Source organism: Polypterus senegalus, chromosome 8, assembly GCF_016835505.1.
Source record: "Polypterus senegalus isolate Bchr_013 chromosome 8, ASM1683550v1, whole genome shotgun sequence".
Taxonomy (NCBI): domain Eukaryota; kingdom Metazoa; phylum Chordata; class Cladistia; order Polypteriformes; family Polypteridae; genus Polypterus; species Polypterus senegalus.
The window spans coordinates 160,744,790-160,765,743 of record NC_053161.1 but is presented as its reverse complement, the minus strand read 5'-3'; the positions used below and the strand labels follow the sequence as shown (position 1 = coordinate 160,765,743).

General features: G+C 40.9%; 1 protein-coding gene across 1 annotated transcript in view; it reads right to left on the bottom strand.

The window, feature by feature from the left end:
* The window catches only part of LOC120534652 (zinc finger protein 721-like), a 55,432-nt gene that overhangs the window by 14,310 nt on the left and 20,168 nt on the right, over positions 1–20,954 (bottom strand). The window contains exons 4-5 of the mRNA XM_039762243.1: positions 11,994–12,122; positions 8,768–9,089 (exon numbers count right to left, since the gene is read on the bottom strand). Of these exons, the coding sequence (XP_039618177.1) occupies positions 8,768–9,089; positions 11,994–12,122 (451 nt within the window). The remainder of the gene's footprint in view (positions 1–8,767; positions 9,090–11,993; positions 12,123–20,954) is intronic.

Below are 20,954 nucleotides of genomic sequence, written 5' to 3'. Positions count from 1 at the left end.
TTTGGGCATAACAAGGGGCGTTATGCATGGAGGAAAAAGAACACAGCATTCCAAGAAAAACACCTGCTACCTACAGTAAAATATGGTGGTGGTTCCATCATGCTGTGGGGCTGTGTGGCCAGTGCAGGGACTGGGAATCTTGTCAAAGTTGAGGGACGCATGGATTCCACTCAGTATCAGCAGATTCTGGAGACCAATGTCCAGGAATCAGTGACAAAGCTGAAGCTGCGCCGCTGGATCTTTCAACAAGACAACGACCAAACACTGCTCAAAATCCACTAAGGCATTCATGCAGAGGAACAAGTACAACGTTCTGGAATGGCCATCTCAGTCCCCAGACCTGAATATAATTGAAAATCTGTGGTGTGAGTTAAAGAGAGCTGTCCATGCTCGGAAGCCATCAAACCTGAATGAACTAGAGATGTTTTGTAAAGAGGAATGGTCCAAAATACCTTCAACCACAATCCAGACTCTCATTGGAACCTACAGGAAGCGTTTAGAGGCTGTAATTTGTGCAAAAGGCGGATCTACTAAATATTGATTTCATTTCTGTTTTGTGGTGCCCAAATTTATGCACCTGCCTGATTTTGTTTGAACAATTATTACACACTTTCTGTAAATCCAATAAACTTCATTTCACTTCTCAAATATCACTGTGTGTGTCTCCTATATGAGATATTTAACTGACATTTTTTATCGTAACAACCAACGATTTATACTGGAAATTAATGACTGTTAACAAGGTTGCCCAAACCTTTGCATCCCACTGTAGCATTAAATTCACTGTGGTATGAAAGAAAGCTTAAAAGTGATACCTTACCATATAAATTGGCAAAATCTTTCATGGCCATCCATTCCTCAGAGATGTTAGTTATCTAAGGTAGCATCAGTCCACATTATCTCAGATAATTAGAGGGTCTACTGTATTCTTCTTCACTGATGATGTGGTGCTAAGAACAGACCCGAGAGACAAGCTGCAGTATTCAGTAGCAGTATGGACTGAAGAACTTACAGAAACGGCAATGGAGCTGAATACAAAGAAAAGGGAGGCCATGAAAACCAGCAGAAAAGCAGAGCTACAAGAACATCCAAGAGAGACGCGTAATGGCAAAGAGCTGGAGCGAGTGACCTCCTACAAATACCTGGGGACACCGACGACAAGTGATGGGAAGGCAGACAGAGAACTGAGCAGGAGGATTAAGAAAGTGAATCACATTTATCATAAGATTAAAAACATGGAGGGGGATCAGCCAAGAAACTGCAAACGGACAGTGCAGCTCTGTTTATGTACCTACCCTGATGTACGATAGTGAGAGCCACATTGTTACAAGCAAACACCGAAGTGCAGTCCAATCAATCTGAAAGGAGATTGTTAAACGACACCAAGATTAGGAAGGAGTTGAGAAGCAGAAAAATAAATCAGGGCAGAAATTGGTCCAGAGAAAACTGAAGGAAAACAGCTGAAGGGGTTTGTCCACTATAGGTGCCCAGGTAGATGGACAGGCATCCCGGCCAAATTGGTTGGTTATGTCTTTCCAGGCTGGGAGGCCACAGTGAATAGACAAAGAGAAATTGCCTATCTAACACAATTTCTCCCCCAGTACAATAGACAGCAGTGCTCCTCTTAAGTGGACCCAGTATGGAGACCTGCAGGGATTCGTAGTCCTGAGGGACAATAATCCTGTTAGGGTCCATCGATGCTGCCAGTGGGTGGTGCAGGGAGAAGAACTCCTTGTTTTTGTGGGCCTTCCATGTGAATTGGAAGTGTTTCCACCATTCATTGTTATGGCACCAGAAGTACTTCTGGGTCTAATATAAAAGGAAGCCATCCAGACTTCTCCAGGGGTGTCAGAGTCGGGAAGTAGAAGGCAACACTCACATGGAGGACTGGAAGGGGATAAAGGAACATTATATAATCAGAGGCTACAAGTGTAAAGGCACTACATTAATAAGCAAAAACATTTATTTGAACCTGGGACTGTACTGGGTGTGCTGATGTCTGGGGATTGAGACTTGCTGGCACCCCTGTTCTGGTTACATCACCTAAACAGTTTGAGACCAGAAAGGTAACAGTAATAAGGTACAGTTATGGCCGAAATTATCGGCACCCCTGGAATTTTCCCAGAAAATGCACCATTTTTCCCAGAAAAGTGTTGCAATTCCAAATGTTTTGGTATACACATGTTTATTTCCTTTATGTGCATTGGAACAACCCCAAAAAAACAAAGAAAAAAAGCCAAATCTGACATCATGTCACAAAGAACTCCAAAAATGGGCCGGACAAAATGAGTGACAGAGTTTGCCAAAATGTGTAGAATTTGGTGTACACACAAATGGCATGATATTCAGAGTGGACATAAATGCAGTTGAGAAAACTCCTGATTTCAAACAGTAGGTAAGCCTTATTTGTTCTTAGTGCATAAATATTATCAATCCTGCACGTCAGTGGGTCATCCTTTGGGCTCTTCTGATGTTTGTACTACTAGTTCAGGTTGAGAGGTGGCGCTAACCTTCTATTTCATCCACAGTGCTAAGAAGATGCCCAGTGAGTGCAACTGACTCGCCCCAATGGGTCTCCTAGCTATTTTACCTCATGGTTTTTCAGAAGGTGGGGTCACTTAGATGTTCTTGCTGCTGCAAGAATTATTACAAGGACAAGAAAATATGAACACATAACTCCAGTTCTGAAATCCTTACATTGGCTCCCGGTTAAGTTTAGGGCAGATTTCAAAATCCTCCTTTTAACATATAAAGCCTTAAATGACCAAGGTCCGGCTTACTTGTCTGAACTTATGACTTACAAACCTGAGCGCACATTAAGATCTCAAGATGCCGGTCTGCTTATGATTCCAAGGATTAATAAAATAACAGTGGGAGGTAGAGCTTTTAGTTACAGGGCCCCTAAACTGTGGAATGGTCTGCCAGCTACTATAAGAGATGCCCCTTCGGTCTCAGCTTTCAAATCCCAGCAGAAGACTCACTACTTCAGTTTAGCACACCCTGACTAGAGCTGCTGATTAACTGTACAGACTGCATCTCTGTTGTTAGTCATTAGCACTAAAACATAAGTAACAAGATAGTTATAATTGGATACTAACCCTCCCCTATTCTGTTTCTCTTCGTGGTACTCAAATGTGCCACTTGGTGCCACAGCCCACCTGCCAAGTTGTTTTGCCTGCCTAAGGTAAAGTTATCTCTGATTGAGGATCACAGGAATCATTGGGTAGAGTGGTTCTTTCATCGTATTGACTGGCCCAGCACTGTCTCAGCTGTGGAATGGCCAATAGGGGGTGGCAGCTTAATGGATGAGGTCTCCATGACTCTAAACAAATCCAAATCATATTATGTGATATCATCTACTGTTAAATTCTGATCCATACTTGTAATATTTTTATTTTTATACTGTATTGAGGATTTGTTCTGTTCTGTCTATTGTATTGTATTGTATTGATCCTCTTCTTTTTGACACCCACTGCACACCCAGCCTACATGGAAAGGGGTCTCTCTTTGAACTGCCTTTCCCAAGGTTTCTTCCATTTTTTTCCCTACTAGTGTTTTTTTGGGAGTTTTTTATTGTCTTCTTAGAGAGTCAAAGCTGGGGGCTGTCAAAAGGCAGGGCCTGTTAAAGCCCATTGTGGCACTTCTTGTGTGATTTTGGGCTATACAAAAATAAATTGTATTGTATTGTACTCAATATGAGAGCACACCATAGGACAGAGCTCCTTCCCTCCGTGAGTAAAGCAGGCTCCGATAGCCAAGAAAGGTTCTTGAAGTAAGGAAACCCTGATTTTCGTTTGTTTTGGCACCATTGAGTGCATCTTTTGTTTGTAACTTTCACTTTGATCAAACACAGTGATGATTGGGTTGGCGCCTCAACATTTCAACTTTTGTGGACCTGCAATCCTTCCATGAGCTACAACATTTTAGTTTTATTATTAGTTTAATTATTTTCTATTATAAAATAATAATATACAATAATATGTAATATATTAAAATATAAGAAAGGCCAGAGCAGACTGCATTTGGTAAGGATACTCAGGTCTTTTGATGTGTGCAGCAGGCTACTGGAAATGTTCTATCAGTACGTAGTAGCCAGGGTGGCTCTGTATCTTTGTTTTGAATCTTTCTGCTGTTGTATGAATGTGAATTTCCCCTTGGGATTAATAAAGTTTATCTAATCTAATAATAATCGCGTAAAGTCGCATCTGAATAGAATTCAGTAGCTGCAGTCTGTTTTGGTGCGTCCCAAACAGGTATTGTAATGAATGGGCTGCTTTAATAAAGTGTATGAATCTGCGCAGTCCAGACTGAAAAACATTACAAGTACATCACCTTAAAGTAACTGCTATACCATTTGTATGACAAGTTTATAATATGTTACAGTCGATGGATGTTATTCATTAAGAGATTTTTTTGAAAGGCAGTCCTTCAAAGTGTAAACTACTCACTGACTGTGTAAACTACAGCCTGCTACTCTGAACATGCGTGGCAGACATCTTCACTCAGGGGGTAAGGACACGTGCATCTATTTTGGGTTTTACACTCTGTAAAGCATTAAATGGTATTTCTGTAACAATAAACTAAGACCATATTAATAATAAGATTATCGGGAGCTGTCAAGTTATACATATACTCATGATACTCACATTAAATATTAGTATTCAAACAGAGCTGGTCAATCCATTAGGTGACTGCTTAGGGTACCACGACCTGAGGGGCACCATTTAGGTAACTCAAGGGGCACACAACCTGGACAGCTAAGGCTCCATAGGGGCTTCCACTTTCACCATTTTCAAATATATTTAAACGTAGGTTAAAAGTTCTATACATGTACATTTGTGCTTAGCCCGTCTGAGTATTGGAGTCTTAACTGGAACCATTTCAAGTACCTCTCTGTTCAGGTAAAGTGATATTTGGCTCCTCCGCCATCATCAGCGACCAGAGAGCCGGAGTTCAGCGTCAAGAGGACAGGAGGCGCTCGCTCAGTGGTGTCGAGGCAGAAGAGCTGAGCCTTCAGAATTATAACCACCCTTTACTGGAATTGGGGAGGGGACATTACTGTCATCCCATTACACATATTAGCTGCACTTATAATAATTGAGTTTAATTTATTGTACTGTAAATGACACAGAATTTAAGAATATTTGGTTCTGTCTTATTCAATTATACTACTATAATTTAATTTCTATTTTTATTGTTATATACACTATAGTTTATTTTATGATAGATAGATAGATAGATAGATAGATAGATAGATAGTAGATAGATAGATAGATACAGTGGTGTGAAAAACTATTTGCCCCCTTCCTGATTTCTTATTCTTTTGCATGTTTGTCACACAAAATGTTTCTGATCATCAAACACATTTAAGCATTAGTCAAATATAAGACAAGTAAACACCAAATGGAGTTTTTAAATGATGGTTTTTATTATTTAGGGAGAAAAAAATCCAAACCTACATGGCCCTGTGTGAAAAAGTAATTGCCCCCTTGTTAAAAAATAACCTAACTGTGGTGTATCACACCTGAGTTCAATTTCCGTAGCCACCCCCAGGCCTGATTACTGCCACACCTGTTTCAGTCAAGAAATCACTTCAATAGGAGCTGCCTGACACAGAGAAGTAGACCAAAAGCACCTCAAAAGCTAGACATCATGCCAAGATCCAAAGAAATTCAGGAGCAAATGAGAACAGAAGTAATTGAGATCTATCAGTCTGGTAAAGGTTATAAAGCCATTTCTAAAGCTTTGGGACTCCAGCGAACCACAGTGAGAGCCATTATCCACAAATGGCAAAAACATGGAACAGTGGTGAACCTTCCCAGGAGTGGCTGGCCGACCAAAATTACCCCAAGAGCGCAGAGACGACTCATCCGAGAGGTCACAAAAGACCCCAGGACAACGTCTAAAGAACTGCAGGCCTCACTTGCCTCAATTAAGGTCAGTGTTCACGACTCCACCATAAGAAAGAGACTGGGCAAAACGGCCTGCATGGAAGATTTCCAAGACGCAAACCACTGTTAAGCAAAAAGAACATTAGGGCTCGTCTCAATTTTGCTAAAAAACATCTCAATGATTGCCAAGACTTTTGGGAAAATACCTTGTGGACTGATGAGACAAAAGTGGAACTTTTTGGAAGGCAAATGTCTTGTTACATCTGGCGTAAAAGGAACACAGCATTTCAGAAAAAGAACATCATACCAACAGTAAAATATGGTGGTGGTAGTGTGATGGTCTGGGGTTGTTTTGCTGCTTCAGGACCTGGAAGGCTTGCTGTGATAGATGGAACCATGAATTCTACTGTCTACCAAAAAATCCTGAAGGAGAATGTCCGGCCATCTGTTTGTCAACTCAAGCTGAAGCGATCTTGGGTGCTGCAACAGGACAATGACCCAAAACACACCAGCAAATCCACCTCTGAATGGCTGAAGAAAAACAAAATGAAGACTTTGGAGTGGCCTAGTCAAAGTCCTGACCTGAATCCAATTGAGATGCTATGGCATGACCTTAAAAAGGCAGTTCATGCTAGAAAACCCTCAAATAAAGCTGAATTACAACAATTCTGCAAAGATGAGTGGGCCAAAATTCCTCCAGAGCGCTGTAAAAGACTCATTGCAAGTTATCGCAAACGCTTGATTGCAGTTATTGCTGCTAAGGGTGGCCCAACCAGTTATTAGGTTCAGGGGGCAATTACTTTTTCACACAGGGCCATGTAGGTTTGGATTTTTTTTCTCCCTGAATAATAAAAACCATCATTTAAATACTGCATTTTGTGTTTACTTGTGTTATATTTGACTAATGGTTAAATGTGTTTGATGATCAGAAACATTTTGTGTGACAAACATGCAAAAGAATAAGAAATCAGGAAGGGGGCAAATAGTTTTTCACACCACTGTAGATAGATAGATCTTTATTTGTTCCCAGGTGGAAATATGACTTTAAACAGAAGTTCTATATGAATGAATGAATTAATGGAAAAACAGATAAATAAATACACCCACACTATGGTATGAACACACACCAGGATGACTACAAAAAAAAGACAATAAAAAAAAAAAAAAGTTCTGACTCAGCAGTTCCAGTCCCAGTGAGGCATTACACAGACACATTGCTGTTGGTAAAAAGGAGTCCCCATAGTGATTCTTAACACACTTCTGCTGAATAATTCATTGCCTGAAAGTCCTTAGTGTTGGTGTGTCACAGAGAGGATGTGCAGCCTTAACCTGCTTAATCCAGACCAGGGTGGTGAGGGGTGCTGGAGCCTATGACAGCCAGCATAGGGCACAAGGCAGGAACAAACCCTGGACAGGAAACCAGTGTATCGCAGTACAAACACACAAACACACACACACACACACACACACACACACACACAGAGGAGTCAATTTACCCAAGCAGCATGTCTTTGAACAGTGGGAGGAAAGCCACACAAACACAGGGAGAAAATGCAAACTCCATGCCAGGAGGAACCTGGTCTCCTTACTGCGTGACAGCAGTGCTATCATTACGTCACCATGCTGCCCTTGAATGCATATTTTGCTATACAATATAAAACATTTATTTGAATATTTTTGTACTTGAGTTTATTTTATTTTTTTACAAGCCCAGGGGGAGGACCTATTTTCTGACCACGAATATCTGTTATCAGAAATCACAGACTCTTTTTTATCAGAATGGGTATCGGTGGCAAAAGTCTCTGATCGACTGGACTGTACTATGAAGTAATTAAAGGATATCAAGAAAGTGGCACTAGATGAGGAAAATGTAAGAGGTGCTGTGAGAAGGAGATCCCCCAGTGCTGTGATTGGCATAACGGGAAGGATAAAGAAAAAGAAAATGAGATGTCGTCACATTGACCCCCTTGTAGTAGCCCACTTTTCAGCTCAGCTGAATCAGATAAAGTGTCATTGTGTCATAAAGTTCTGCCTTCTGTTCTTAAACCAGTTGGGCACTCACCTGTAAACGGAGTACAGAAAGATAAAGGACATGTTATTAAAACTTTGAGATTAATTAGCATTCAGTCTATCACACCTATTGGTACAAAAATGGGATGCCACTGCGGTGCCTGTCAGGACTTAACATGATAATGCCAGGTGTACATTGTTAGGACTTTGTGTGATTTGTATTTTCATTGAAAACGCTCCCTATTACGGAAGCTCTGTTTCTATTTATTTTTGGAGCTTCTGTAAAATGTCATTTCTCCTTGGGGACAAAAAGAACAATTGAATGTAATCTAGTATATCTTAACCTAAACTAATTTGTATCGATGTACCTCGGGTTCTGATTAATCAGAAGAACCGAACAAGAACGCAAGGTGCTGTATGGCCGCTTTAACAGCAAATTACGGCACTTGAAGTGCTGACACGATGGGGGCCAGAATGGACCTGCAGGACCACCGAATCACTATAGCAGCGACAAAAGCGAAGAAGGATCAGCCTCGAGGTGCCACTTTATGACATGGCTGTCATGTAAACAGAAGCGGACCCCGTGTGTCTCTTCACCGCTCCTCTGTGTTCCCAACATCAAGCAGTAGATCGCAATTTCTCGACCGCTAAGTGCAAATCCTCAACATGGGGTGGTGGGCAGGATACCAAAAACGGAGTTCAAACTGTACTGACAGCTGATGGACCGTCAGAAGAAACGAACATCCAAGAGAGAACACTACGTGTCTTTGCTGTTTAAAGGAAGCCGTGGACACGAAGGCATGCCAGTGCTGCGGTATTATTCATTATTTCATTTTCTTTCTCTCTTACATCATTTAAACACGTACCTTTTATAATCCAGAAGTTCTGAACTCCGGTCGAGCCCCGCGACACACTCGAGCAGTTGCAGCGTCGCACAGTCCCTGTTTCCGTCGCTCTTAGTGACGTTGGCGGCGTTTTCCTCGTCATTATTTTTCTTTTTTGCAGCAACTTACCCAGGCGGATATATAAGAGGATGAGATGGATAGCAAATAGAAGACAATAAATGACCACACGTATTGAGATAAGGAGTACGATAGTGACGGTCCTTCGGTAGAGGTTGACACTCCAGCGGAAAACCTTTCTGCAACCTTTTTGTGCGTTAAGCTTTTCAGTTACATTGTCTTTTGTCTAACTGATCCAAGTAAGATGAGCCCATTCTAGTAAAAAATGTTAAGGTCTCTCCGCACTTGGAATGACGCGTCATGTACCACTCTCCAAGAAACCTAATAAAAGATGATTTAACGTCCCACATATGGACTTATTTGTACTAGAATAACATGTTATCAGTTATATGCTGAATATTTTCTTGTATATCCATACTCTATAAAGCCAAAGGGTTGTCGACACTTCGGGTGGCGCAATGGGTAGCGCTGCGTTTGCATGTTCTCCCTGTCAAAGAAAAGCAGGTTAGGTGCATTGGCGATTCTAAATTATCCCTAGTGTGTGGATGTTCGCGCCCTGCCCGGGGTTTGTTTCTTGCCTTGCGCCCTGTCTTGGCTGGGACTGGCTCCCCGTGACCCTGTAGTTGGGATATAGCGGGATGGATGGATGGATGTCGGCACTCCCGTAACTGCAATGCACAGATTCATGGAATGGTCTAATGATATCTGTGTTAAAATATATTTCTTATACTTTGCAGAAGTCTGAAGAACCTTTTTATATATGTGTGATAAAGTCGCACCAAGATCAAGTTTGTTGAAGATATTGGGACTTACTGTAATTATTTACTCTGTTTAGGCTCTGCGTTTTTACAACTACAGAGAAAGACAGAAGGTGCGCGCGCAGGGGGAGGGAGGAGACAGGAAAGAAGGGGGTGGTGACGAGGAGAGAGAAAGAAAGTCTCAAAAGTCAACAGTGTACGAAAGACGGGTGAGGACAAAACAAATAGTGATATTTCTTTGTTTTATAGATGTGACCCTAAATAGCGGGCTGGGGAAGTTTTATTGCTGTTCTGTTCAGTTCTTGTTTAATAAACTCACCATCTTTTGAGCATCACGTTTCCAGCACTTGTTTTGTGTCTCATCCTTCTTAGTCGCTACAATATTATTTTACCCTGACAGCGTGCAGACGTTATTAGCAGATCGATGATTTTACAAACGCACTGATGTCAGTTAAAGCACAATTTCATGATACCGGGGTAGGGAGACATTCGGAGCCCCTTGTATATTGTACCGTAACTGTCCTGGTATCGTTATTGCGTTCAGTCAGTTAGCTGGGCACACAACGCTTTTTTAGGAGGGAGGCATCTGCACTCGTATCACTTTTGAGGTTGCCAGCACTTTAGTTCTCATCCCCCACCCATTTAAATAGGTAAGCTAATATCTCCATATTTTGGAAATATTCCACCTATTCTGAAACACTACATCTTTTAAGTATTCTTTAGTAATTTAGAAGAAATGTTTTTATCACGTACAAATGAATTATGTTACGAGGTCAACATATTGTCACCTCTTCCAATTTAACTTAAGGGTGTAAGTTGCATACACAACTCTCTTAGAAACGATTTTTGGGCTGTTTAATTATTGTATAGTGGAGGAGGAGATTCACACCCAGAGGTCAGAGACAGAAAGAAGAAGAGGAGTGGAAGGAAGGGCATTAAAGGAAAGAAGAAAGAGACTGAAAAAAAAGAAACAGAAAACGTTTATGGAGAGAAAGAGAGACAAGGATTCAGAGTTCAAGAGTGGGGCATATAAGGAGTGAAGAGTCGAGAGTAATATTTATTTTATTTTAGGGGTGGGCTTTGCATCCCCAAACAACAAGCTCCAGGAGGGTAACCACTGTTTCATCCATAAACCATGCTCTGTTATTTTCTCTGTTCATCAGATGCCAAGTGACATAATACCCAGACATGAAGGTCTGATGCTGGATGGTTAATGTTTCATTACTTCTGTGGTTCTTAACCTGTGGGGCGGGCCCCCTAGGGGGCGTGAAGTAACAAAAAGGGGGGTGCAAAGATGTGAAAAAAAAACAAGAATCAAAAATATGAAAAAAAACATCTGTTGAAACCAAAACAAATTAACTTAAACTAAATTCTGATACTAGAACAATATAGAGTTAGATAAATGTTGATAAAAGTTGATTAGGTATAATAAAATATGCATCTACATTTCAAAAAAATGTTGGGGGGGAGCAATTAAAACTGTTATGGAAACTCATGTCACAAATACTTAAAGGTTGAGAAACGCTGCATTACTTTATATATGGAGAGATTAGTTTTATTCTCTGATGCTCTTTGTGTCTTGGTGGACCCTTAAGAGGCAGGACCACCATTAGCTCACCACAAGGAACCATCCCAAGCTTTTAAAGGCAGACTGGGAAAGAGAGTTCCTTATGGTTAATTTGTATTCACTATGGCGGGGGAGTGTTCTGCATTGTAAGTATTGCCTTTGTTTCAGTTCTCTTGGTTTGCTGGAAATGTTACCTGTCTTTGGAGTTTGTACCGGGACTTGGCCACAATTGATTGCTTTTTAGGCAAATAATTTTTCCTAGTTATATTTTTGAGTATTTTGTTTTTTTTTCCATTTTTGTCAATAAAACCTTTCATAAAGATTACTTTTGTTCCCCTTTCTTACACATGCCAGGGGTTAATGGGGGGACACTCTGCCCATAACAGCCAGTCACCCACTGTGCTGTCCTTCCGCATTCTCAAGTCCATCCCAGGTTCCACTTGCTGCTTGTTAGGACACCAGCCCCAAATCCAATTCCCGGTACGGAAAAAGATATTGTCGCTCTTTCCCTGATTTTCTGTTATCAAGGCCCCCCAGTCAGGTAAGGGAGCAAGGTCGGTACTGGCCGGTTCATCCCTCACAGTAAATTAAAAAATTAGTTTTTGCTCAAAAAAATAATAAAATATACACTCATATCAAAAACCGTCATGTTTTGTTTTTTTAATGAAGTTTATTATCCCTGTATTCCATTACAACCACTATAAGCTTCTATTAAAATCTAAAGTGAGTAAAGCTATCGTTTTTGAAAAATGGTAATTTCAGAGGGAAAGGTATTGACGACGCTTGCGGACTTTTATTTTGACACCTTTCGCTGAAGTTTCTTTGACAACATGAACTTGTTCTCTTCTCTCGCCGTCTGTCCGGCGTGAGTCTTTAACTGTTGACTCGTGCGGCTTGGTTCCTTCTCTGAAGCGCTGCTGAGGAATTCAATTCCCTGACAATAAAAGGTAAGTACGAAAGTAAAATATCAGAGGAGGAAAATTAGAAAAATAAATACAACACACTGTCGCGTAGGTCAACGCTGGCAGCCATCGCGCGGTCTTAGCCTCACCGGAGTAGCGCGCTTGCTTACGTCTTTGGGGTTCACTTTACTTGGCCACGTTTACTTCATGCTGCCGTAGCTGCCACTCCTGCCCATGTATCACTCCGTGCGTAGTGACTCCGATGGCTGTGCACTTTGTCCGCTGAGTTTTGTTTTTATTCTTTCTCGGGAGGGTTTGGTTCATGTTGTCAGTGTGCCTGTGTGCGCGCACGAATTTAGTGATCCAACATATTTAAAGTAAAAAAAAAAAAGATTCCATCAAAGTAAAGGAAGTACAGCTTACAAACAGTGGGGGAAATGATTATTTGATCCCCTGCCCGATTTGTAAATTTGCTCACTTACAAACAAATGAGCAGTCTTTCATTTTTATTGTAGTTTCATTTTAATGGAGAGAGACAGAACATCAACCAAAAACACATTACATAAAAGTTATAAATTGATTTGCATGTCATTGAGATAAATAAGTATTTGATCCCCTACACCCCTACAACCCAGCCAGAATTCTAGGTTGAATTAAAATCTTGCAGCGCCCACAAGGTCCCCTTGCTCGAGAAGGCACATGTACAAGCCCATCTTAAGTTTGCCAGTCAACATCCGGGTACTGCAAGATTTCAATCCATTACGGCGTAGTGTGTTACCAATGGTGTTCTTGGTTACTGTGGTTGTCCTAACTGCCTTCAGATCATTAACAAGCTCCTCCCGTGTAGTTTTGGGCTGATCCCTCACTTTTCTCATGATCATCCTCACCCAATGAGACAAGATCTTGCATGTAGCTCCAGACCGAGGGTGATTGACGATCATTTTATATTTCATCCATTTCTGAATAATCGCACCAACAGTTGTCACCTTCTCACCAAGCTTCATGCTAATGGTCTTGTAGCCCACTTCAGCCTTGTGCTGGTCTACAGTCTTGTTCCTGACGTCCTCTGACAGCTCTTTAGTCTGCCCATGGTGGTGGAGAGCTTGGAATGGAAGAAATTGATTCTGTGGACAAGTGTGCTTTATACATATAACGAGTTGAGATCAGGAGTATCTGTGATTGGTTGATTGTAATCTGTGCACCCAGCCAATCTGTGGGAGCCAGAATTCTGGCTGGGTTGTAGGGGTTCAAATACTTATATCACTCAATGACATGCAAATCAATGTATAACTTTTATGTAATGTGTTTTTTCTGGATTTTTGATTGATATTCTGTCTCTCGGGGTGGCACGGTCGCGCAGTGGTAGCGATGCTGCCTCGCAGTTAGGAGACCTGGGTTCACTTCCCAGGTCCTCCCTGCGTGGAGTGTGCATGTTCTCCCTGTGTCTGCGTGGGTTTCCTCCGGGTACTCCAGTTTCCTCCCACAGTCCAAAGACCTGCAGGTTAGGTGCATTGGCGATCCTAAATTGTCCCTAGTGTGTGTGCGTTTCTGCCCTGCGGTGGGCTGGCACCCTGCCTGGGGTTTGTTTCTTGCCTTGTGCCCTGTGTTGGCTGGGATTAGCTCTAGCAGACTCCCGTGACCCTGTAGTTAGGATATAGCGGGTTGGATAATGGATGGAAGGATGGATTCTGTCTCTCTCCATTAAAATGAAACTAACATAACAAGTAGAGGCTGATCATTTCTTTGTAAGTGAGCAAACTTACAGATTCAGCAGGGGATCAAATATTTTCTCAACTGTATGGTATGTATTTAGAATTGCGAGCTGGTTCTGTGGTAATGTAATGCAACTGAATACATATTTGTCAATGTAAGATGATTTACGAAATGTATTTGAAAGTCCGTGTGTATCAAATTCATGTTCATGGCTCCATGCTATCTAAATTCAGCCATAAGTTTGTCATGGAACTGCTGTTAGCAATTTGTGTTTTACCTTCATTTCTGCAGCCAAAACTTAAGTAGAGAGAGAAGAGATTTAACAAATCATGTTGTGTTGTTCTTTTCCTGACAACCTATTTACATGTATTACGATGAGAGTTAAGAGATATCAGAAATTTCTTAGGATTATTTACAGCGACTTGAATGGGAAGACTGACGTAACATTAATGGCTTGTAGTAATTATCACTGCAGGTAATGGTATGAAGTGTACTAGATAAGGCATCCTTGTGGGGTCCGATGGCGAAGGTGTTCCAGACAATCTAGAATTTTCTGTTGAGTGAGTCTTGGCAGGAGTCTATCAAACGTTTTGTTAGAGTTGGGAGTGAGAACTGTCAGACTGTCCCATTGACTACAGATCTGTGGCAGCCGCTCCCATTCTGATGAAATACTTTGAATTACAAATCACACAGGTTATGATTTAAATGGTAAATCACACACGTCTGAGGTCACATTTGGAAAAAAAAAAATGTGCAGGGTTAACTCCATTTGTAAGAAGTCCAGAAAGGAGCAGACAAAGTGGGCAATGACCGATGGGGACACCATTGAAAAAGTTGATTCAGATGGTTTCCAGTGCTTTTTTGATGCATATCTGAATTCTGCTTTGCTCTGTCTACAGAATAAAAAGGAAGCCACCATTTCCAGTTGTACAACATGGAAGAGGTGTGCCCGGCTGTTCAAGAACCTCTGGATGTGGGATGCAAATGTGAGGAGAGGTGTGTGATAAAGAGGAAGAGTCCTGCACTGACCAAGGTGCCCCTTTTAAAGTGTAACATGGAGAAAAGAAGTGTGGATGTTAAACAAGAGGACAGTGAGAGGGAATTTGCTTACCTTCACCAAGAGAGTGTCAGCATTAAGACAGGGGACTGAGAATCTGAGTCAGCTCTGAACACCAACATGCCATAAAAATGAACTGGTTAACAGTGTCAAAGAAGAAGAAGACTGTGACATTAAATAAGAGCCTGACGCTCAGTACTCACTCAGTATGATTAGTAGTCCGTACTCCCTGCAGGATCCTTCTGTTCATGTAAAGTGTGAATCTTTGGAATCTGACATGAAGACATCTGCAAAAGCATCTGGATCAAGACATTCAGAACGAGGTAGGTGCTGTGATTGAAAAATACAAAGAATTAGCCGGCGGCTCTGGGCTGGAGAAACATCTGATGTGAAAGCATTCTCCTACAAAGATGCATTGTGGTATCTTAGGCTGTATTGTTTGCGCATTGGGCCAGTTTTACTCAATTGCAAGACTCCCAACCCACACTTTATAACACAACAAGAAAAAATGTCTTATTTCATAAGATTAGATAAACTTTATTAATCCCTTGGGGACAAATGCATGCAGCAGCAGAAATATAAAAACAAATAATGAGAGACTCACAGGACAGATTCAATCAATCAATCAACTGATAAGCAAATAAATAAATTAAAATAAACGTTTTTCATCAATGTTCTTATTAGTGATAGGAAAATCGATTTTATTGCATTAAGTGAAGCGTGGCTTAGTTCTGATGGTGGGGCTGTTTTTATTGAATCTGCACCTCCCAATTACAGCTTTACTCATGCATTTCGCCAAGGTAGCAAACATTTACTCAAACCAGTTGAACTGTAAAGATGTTGGCTTTGGTGCATTCAAGTCTTTTGAGTATCTTGCTGTTGTTATTCATGAAGTTTCACAGTCTCTAGTATTGTTCTAAAATATAATGCGTCTGTCTTTGAGGAATTCTTAGATTTAGTGTCAATTATAATTACGAATTATGACACGTTTCTAATAGTCGGTGACTTATAATCACGATAATCAGTGTGACCCGAAAGTAAAAGAGTTCATGAACCTCCTGGACTCTTTTGATTTGAGCCAGCACGTTAGTCAGCCAACACACAAAGGAGAGTACACATTGGATTTAGTGATTACTAAAGGACTGAAAGTTGATGGGAGGCACATCGTGGATCTCTGTTTATCAGACCATTTTCTCTTACTATTTAATACAGAAATAATGATAGATAAAATTCGCAAGAAGCATATTGTTAAAAAAACGCTTCTTTGATTCATCTGCAGCTTCAGAGTTTACAGACATTCTAAGCAACCAGTCTGTTTGTAGTGCTTACTACAGTAGTGGGAATAATGTAAATAGTAAGGTGGAAAATTTTAATATATATAAAGTTAGAGCTGCTCCTGACATAGTCGCACCTGAAAAGACAGTTAAAAATCCTGCAGCACTATTACACCATGGAAGACCGAAAAAGTGTCTGATTTAAAGAAAACATGCCAGAGAACTGAGCGTAAAAGGAGAAAAACTAAACTGATTATCCACTATGAAATATTGAAGGTTAAGATAACAGAATACAACAACATAGTCGGTCTTGAGAGGTGGTGCTACTTCTGTAAAATTATAAATAATAATGCTGGTAATCCAAGAGTCTTATTCTCTATGATTGATCATCTGCTAAACCCAGGTCACTCAATGGAATGCCTCCAAAGAACTTCCAGTGAAACTTTTGAGGCTTTTGCTAAATTTTTTAATCATCAAAATTAATGATATTAGAAATAATATAGTACATTCCCCACCCCAATACTGATCCCATTAAACCCCAAGTATTCAATTTTAAACAAATTAAATTCTTTCACCAGGATAGATTTACCTGACTTAAGTAAAACAATTTCTCCACTGAGACCCTAAACCTGCGTCCTTGACCCAATACCAACAAGTTTTTTCAAAGAAGTATCGGGCGTGCTAATTGATAATATTCTTGACATAGTAAACTCGTCATTAGATACAGGGGTCTTCCCAAACTGTCTTAAGACTGCTGTAGTTAAACCCCTGCTCAAGAAAAAATAATCTCGACTTCTCTGCTTTAGAAAATTTTAGACTTGTTCCTCGCCCACACTATGCGACTCTTCAATTCCACCCAGGTGGGTGGGTAAGCGCCAACATTATTTAAAGTTATTGTCTGTTTTTACCTGCATTTTTATTACTCTTTAATTTATTTATTTTATTTTGTATCAGTATACTGCTGCTGGATTATGTGAATTTCCCCTTGGGATTAATAAAGTATCTATCTATCTATCTATCTATCTATCTATCTATCTATCTATCTATTATATAGTGCCTTATCTATCTATCTATCTATCTATCTATCTATCTATCTATCTATCTATCTATCTATCTATCTATCTATCCATCCATCCTGCCTTTCTTAAGTAAAATCCTAGAGAAGACAATCATTATGCAGCTTAATGATCACCTCAATAAACCTGCTATTCTTGATAAGTTTCAGTCGGGTTTTAGAACAAATAACAGTCCAGAAACTGCACTCGTTAAAGTAGTAAATGACTTGTGGGTAAATGCAGACAGAGGCCGTTTCTGTTCTCATCCTCTTGGATCACAATATTCTTAGAAATCCCCATAGTCAGTGGGTGGTGGGTCTCTCTGGCAGTGTCTTAAATTGGTTTGAGTGTTATCTGGCAGGTAGAAAATTCTTTGTTGTGCTAATTATACTTCAAAGACACATGATATTCTATATGGTGTTCCACAAGACTCTATTCTGGGTCCACTGCTCTTTTTGATTTACATGCTTCTATCAGGTCAGATTATCTGAAAGCATAAGGTGAGCTACCTTAGCTAAGCTGATGACACGCAGCTGTATTTGTCAAAAGCACCTGATGACCCCGACTCTCTTGATTCACTGACACAGTGTCTTGCTTGTGTTTCTGAGTGGATGAGTTGTAATTTTCTCAAACTAAATTAAAAGAAAACAGAAATCTTAGTGATTGGCAAAATGGATATAATGAGGGTATTAGAAATAAACTTGATCCATTAGGCTTAAAAGTCAAGACAGAGGTAAAGAATTTAGGGATAACTATTGACTCAGACATAAATTTTAAATCACATATTAATCAGATTACTAGGACATCATATTACTAGGACAGCATTTTTTTACTTAAGGAATATAGCAAAACCTTTCAAGATGCTGTAAAATTTGTTCATGTTTTTGTTTTCAGTCGGCTAGATTACTGTAACGCACTCCTTTCAGAACCCCCTAAAAAAGACATCAATCAGTTACAGCGAGTGCAGAATGGAGTTGCTAGAATCCTAACCAGGAAATGAAAATCCGAGCGCATCTCTCTGGTTCTGATGTCACAACATTGGTTACCTGTGTCATTTAGAATTGACTTTAAAATACTGCTTATGGTTTACAAAGCCTTAAATAATCTACTACATCTTATATTTCAGAATGTTTTTCACCTTACACTCCAAATTGTAACCTTAGATCTTCAAATGAGGGTCTGCTTAGAATTCCAAAAGCTAAACTTAAAAGAAGTGGTGAGGCGGCCTTCTGTTGTTATGCACCTAAAATCTGGAATAGCTGATCGATAGAAATTCGCCAGGCAAATACAGTGGAGCACTTTAAAACACTGCTGAAAACGTTATTTTAACATGGCTTTCTCATCGCTTCATTTTACTTTAATCCTGGTGCTCTGTATATGCATTTAACTATCATTATTATTCATGGTGGCTCCGTAATCTGTACTAACCCCTACTTTCTCTTCTGTTCTTTTTCGGTTTTCTGTGGTGTTGATCTGCACCACCACCACCTGATCAAAGCACTGTGATGTCCCTACATTGATGGATTAAAGGCCAGAGGTCCATATGACCATCGTCCTCTAATTCTTCCACGGAAAACCATGAGGACTGATTGAGATCATTTATGTTGAGTAGAATGCCTAGAGGGGGCTGGGTGGTCTCATGGCCTGGAACCCCTGCAGATTTTTTTTTTTTTTCTTCAGCCGCCTGGAGATTTTTTTTGTTTTTTCTGTCCTCACTGGCCATCGGACCTTACTTTTATTCTTTGTTAATTAGTATTGCGTACTTTTATTTTTAGATATTTTTTTTCTTTCTTCATCTTGTAAAGTACTTGGAGCTCCATCATTTGTTTGAAAACGTGCTATAGAAATAAATGTTGTTGTTGTTAACAAGTGCACCAGGTGGAAGCATTGAATTGTGGGTGAAAAAGATCCCCAGAGCCACTTCTTAGCTCACTGTGGTGGAATGAGCTTATGGCTAAAAGTGATTCATGAGAGTTTATCCTGGATGGGATGGAGGGGAGTTTTCATGATGGCATCCAATTTTGTCACTATCCTGTTTTCTATAACCGCTTCCAGTGTGTCCAGGGTTCTCCGTGATTGACCAGACTTTCCTGATAAGTTTGTTCTGACATTGTGCTTCTTTTGTGTTCATGTGCTTCCCCAAGAGACCACAGCATTGAACACCACACTGGCTACCATGGACTGACAGAACATTTCCGGCAGCTTGCTGCACACATCAAAAGCCCTGAGTCTCCTTAGCAAGTGCAGTCTGCTCTGGCCCTTCTTCTCCAGCACCACTGAGTTGTCAGACCAGTCCAGTTTGTTGTTTATGTGAACCCCCAGGTACTCTGCAGCACTTCCACATCCTCCCCTTTTTAACGATGACTGGCCTCAGAGGCTCTTTGGCACACCAGAAGCCCACCACCAGCTCTTTTGTCTTGCTGATGTTGAGTAGAAGCTTTGTTGTCCCTGCACCAGAAGACAAAGTCCTCCATGACGTTCCTGAACTCCAACTCATCTTCATTGGAATTAATCATTCATTGATGATTAGCAAAACAATTCAAACATTCCCTAAGGAATAATCCAAAACGTTTTTTGGATTTCTCATGACTTTATGAACACTTTTAAAATATATAAATGAACCCTCTGCTAAAGGCCTGTCACATTCCATGATTTCTTTCTAGCAATTTTTAATTGCAGACTTCATATATATAATTTTAGCAAAGTATGGCACCCATAAGTGACCCCTAGTTGTGTAGCCTGGCACCCCCCAGTGACTCAGTCCAGTCAGTCTGTAACTCGCATTTAATGTCTTAAATTGCAGGGTGGGCTTGACTGTATGTGACAGCTGATGACCCACAAGTGCTCACCATGAAGTACAATGAATATAATGCAGCTGCAAGGAGTAATGGGGGTGTTTTGGACCTCTTAATTGAAATCTGTCTGTCTGATGCCTTGTGCTTTTACTAGGGGGTTCGCCCCCTGCTCGCTTCGTTCACCATCCCCTGGCCTGCGTTACACGCTGGCCACTTTGTGTCTCTGCCACTCGCATTGTGAAAAGGGGGACTGAACACACCCCAAGGAGACGTGGTCGCTCCTCCAAAACCCCTCTTAAACGGTGATACAACAGGAAACAGTTTTTTTTTACCTCCTCTTTGCTTGATCAGCTGCTGCTGACATGCCACGTGATCCCCGTAATATCTCATCCAACCATCAGGGCCCCACCCACTTCCCCCTCCCCTCGGCTGGATTTGCACGAATAAATCGCTACCGCAAGCGAACTATGATACTTAGCACAATGAGAGAAGTCGCAAAATCAACCGGAGTGTTCAAGAAAATTACAGAAAAAGCCAGATCTAAATACGTTAAGTAGTTCTCTCGTTTACTAGCTAAGTGGAGGTAAGGTACACGGCGAGAGTCTGGCGAGTGAGTGAGGGTTATCTCGGCCTGCAGCTCTGTCTTGCATTCGCGCAAATATATCGCTCCTGCAAGTGAACAATGATACTTAGCGCAATAAGAGATGTTGCAGAATCAACCGGAATGTTCAAGAATCCATCCATCCATTATCCAACCCGCTATATCCTAACTACAGGGTCACAGGGGTCTGCTGGAGCTAATCCCAGCCAACACAGGGCGTCTGGCAGGAAACAAACCCCAGGCAGAGCGCCAGCCCACTGCAGATGTTCAAGCAAATTCTAGAAAAAAAAACAAAACTTCTCAATACAATGAAAATATTTGAACAGCTGATTCTAACCAGGCGGAGTGGGCGGCTCTGAGGCTAGGAAT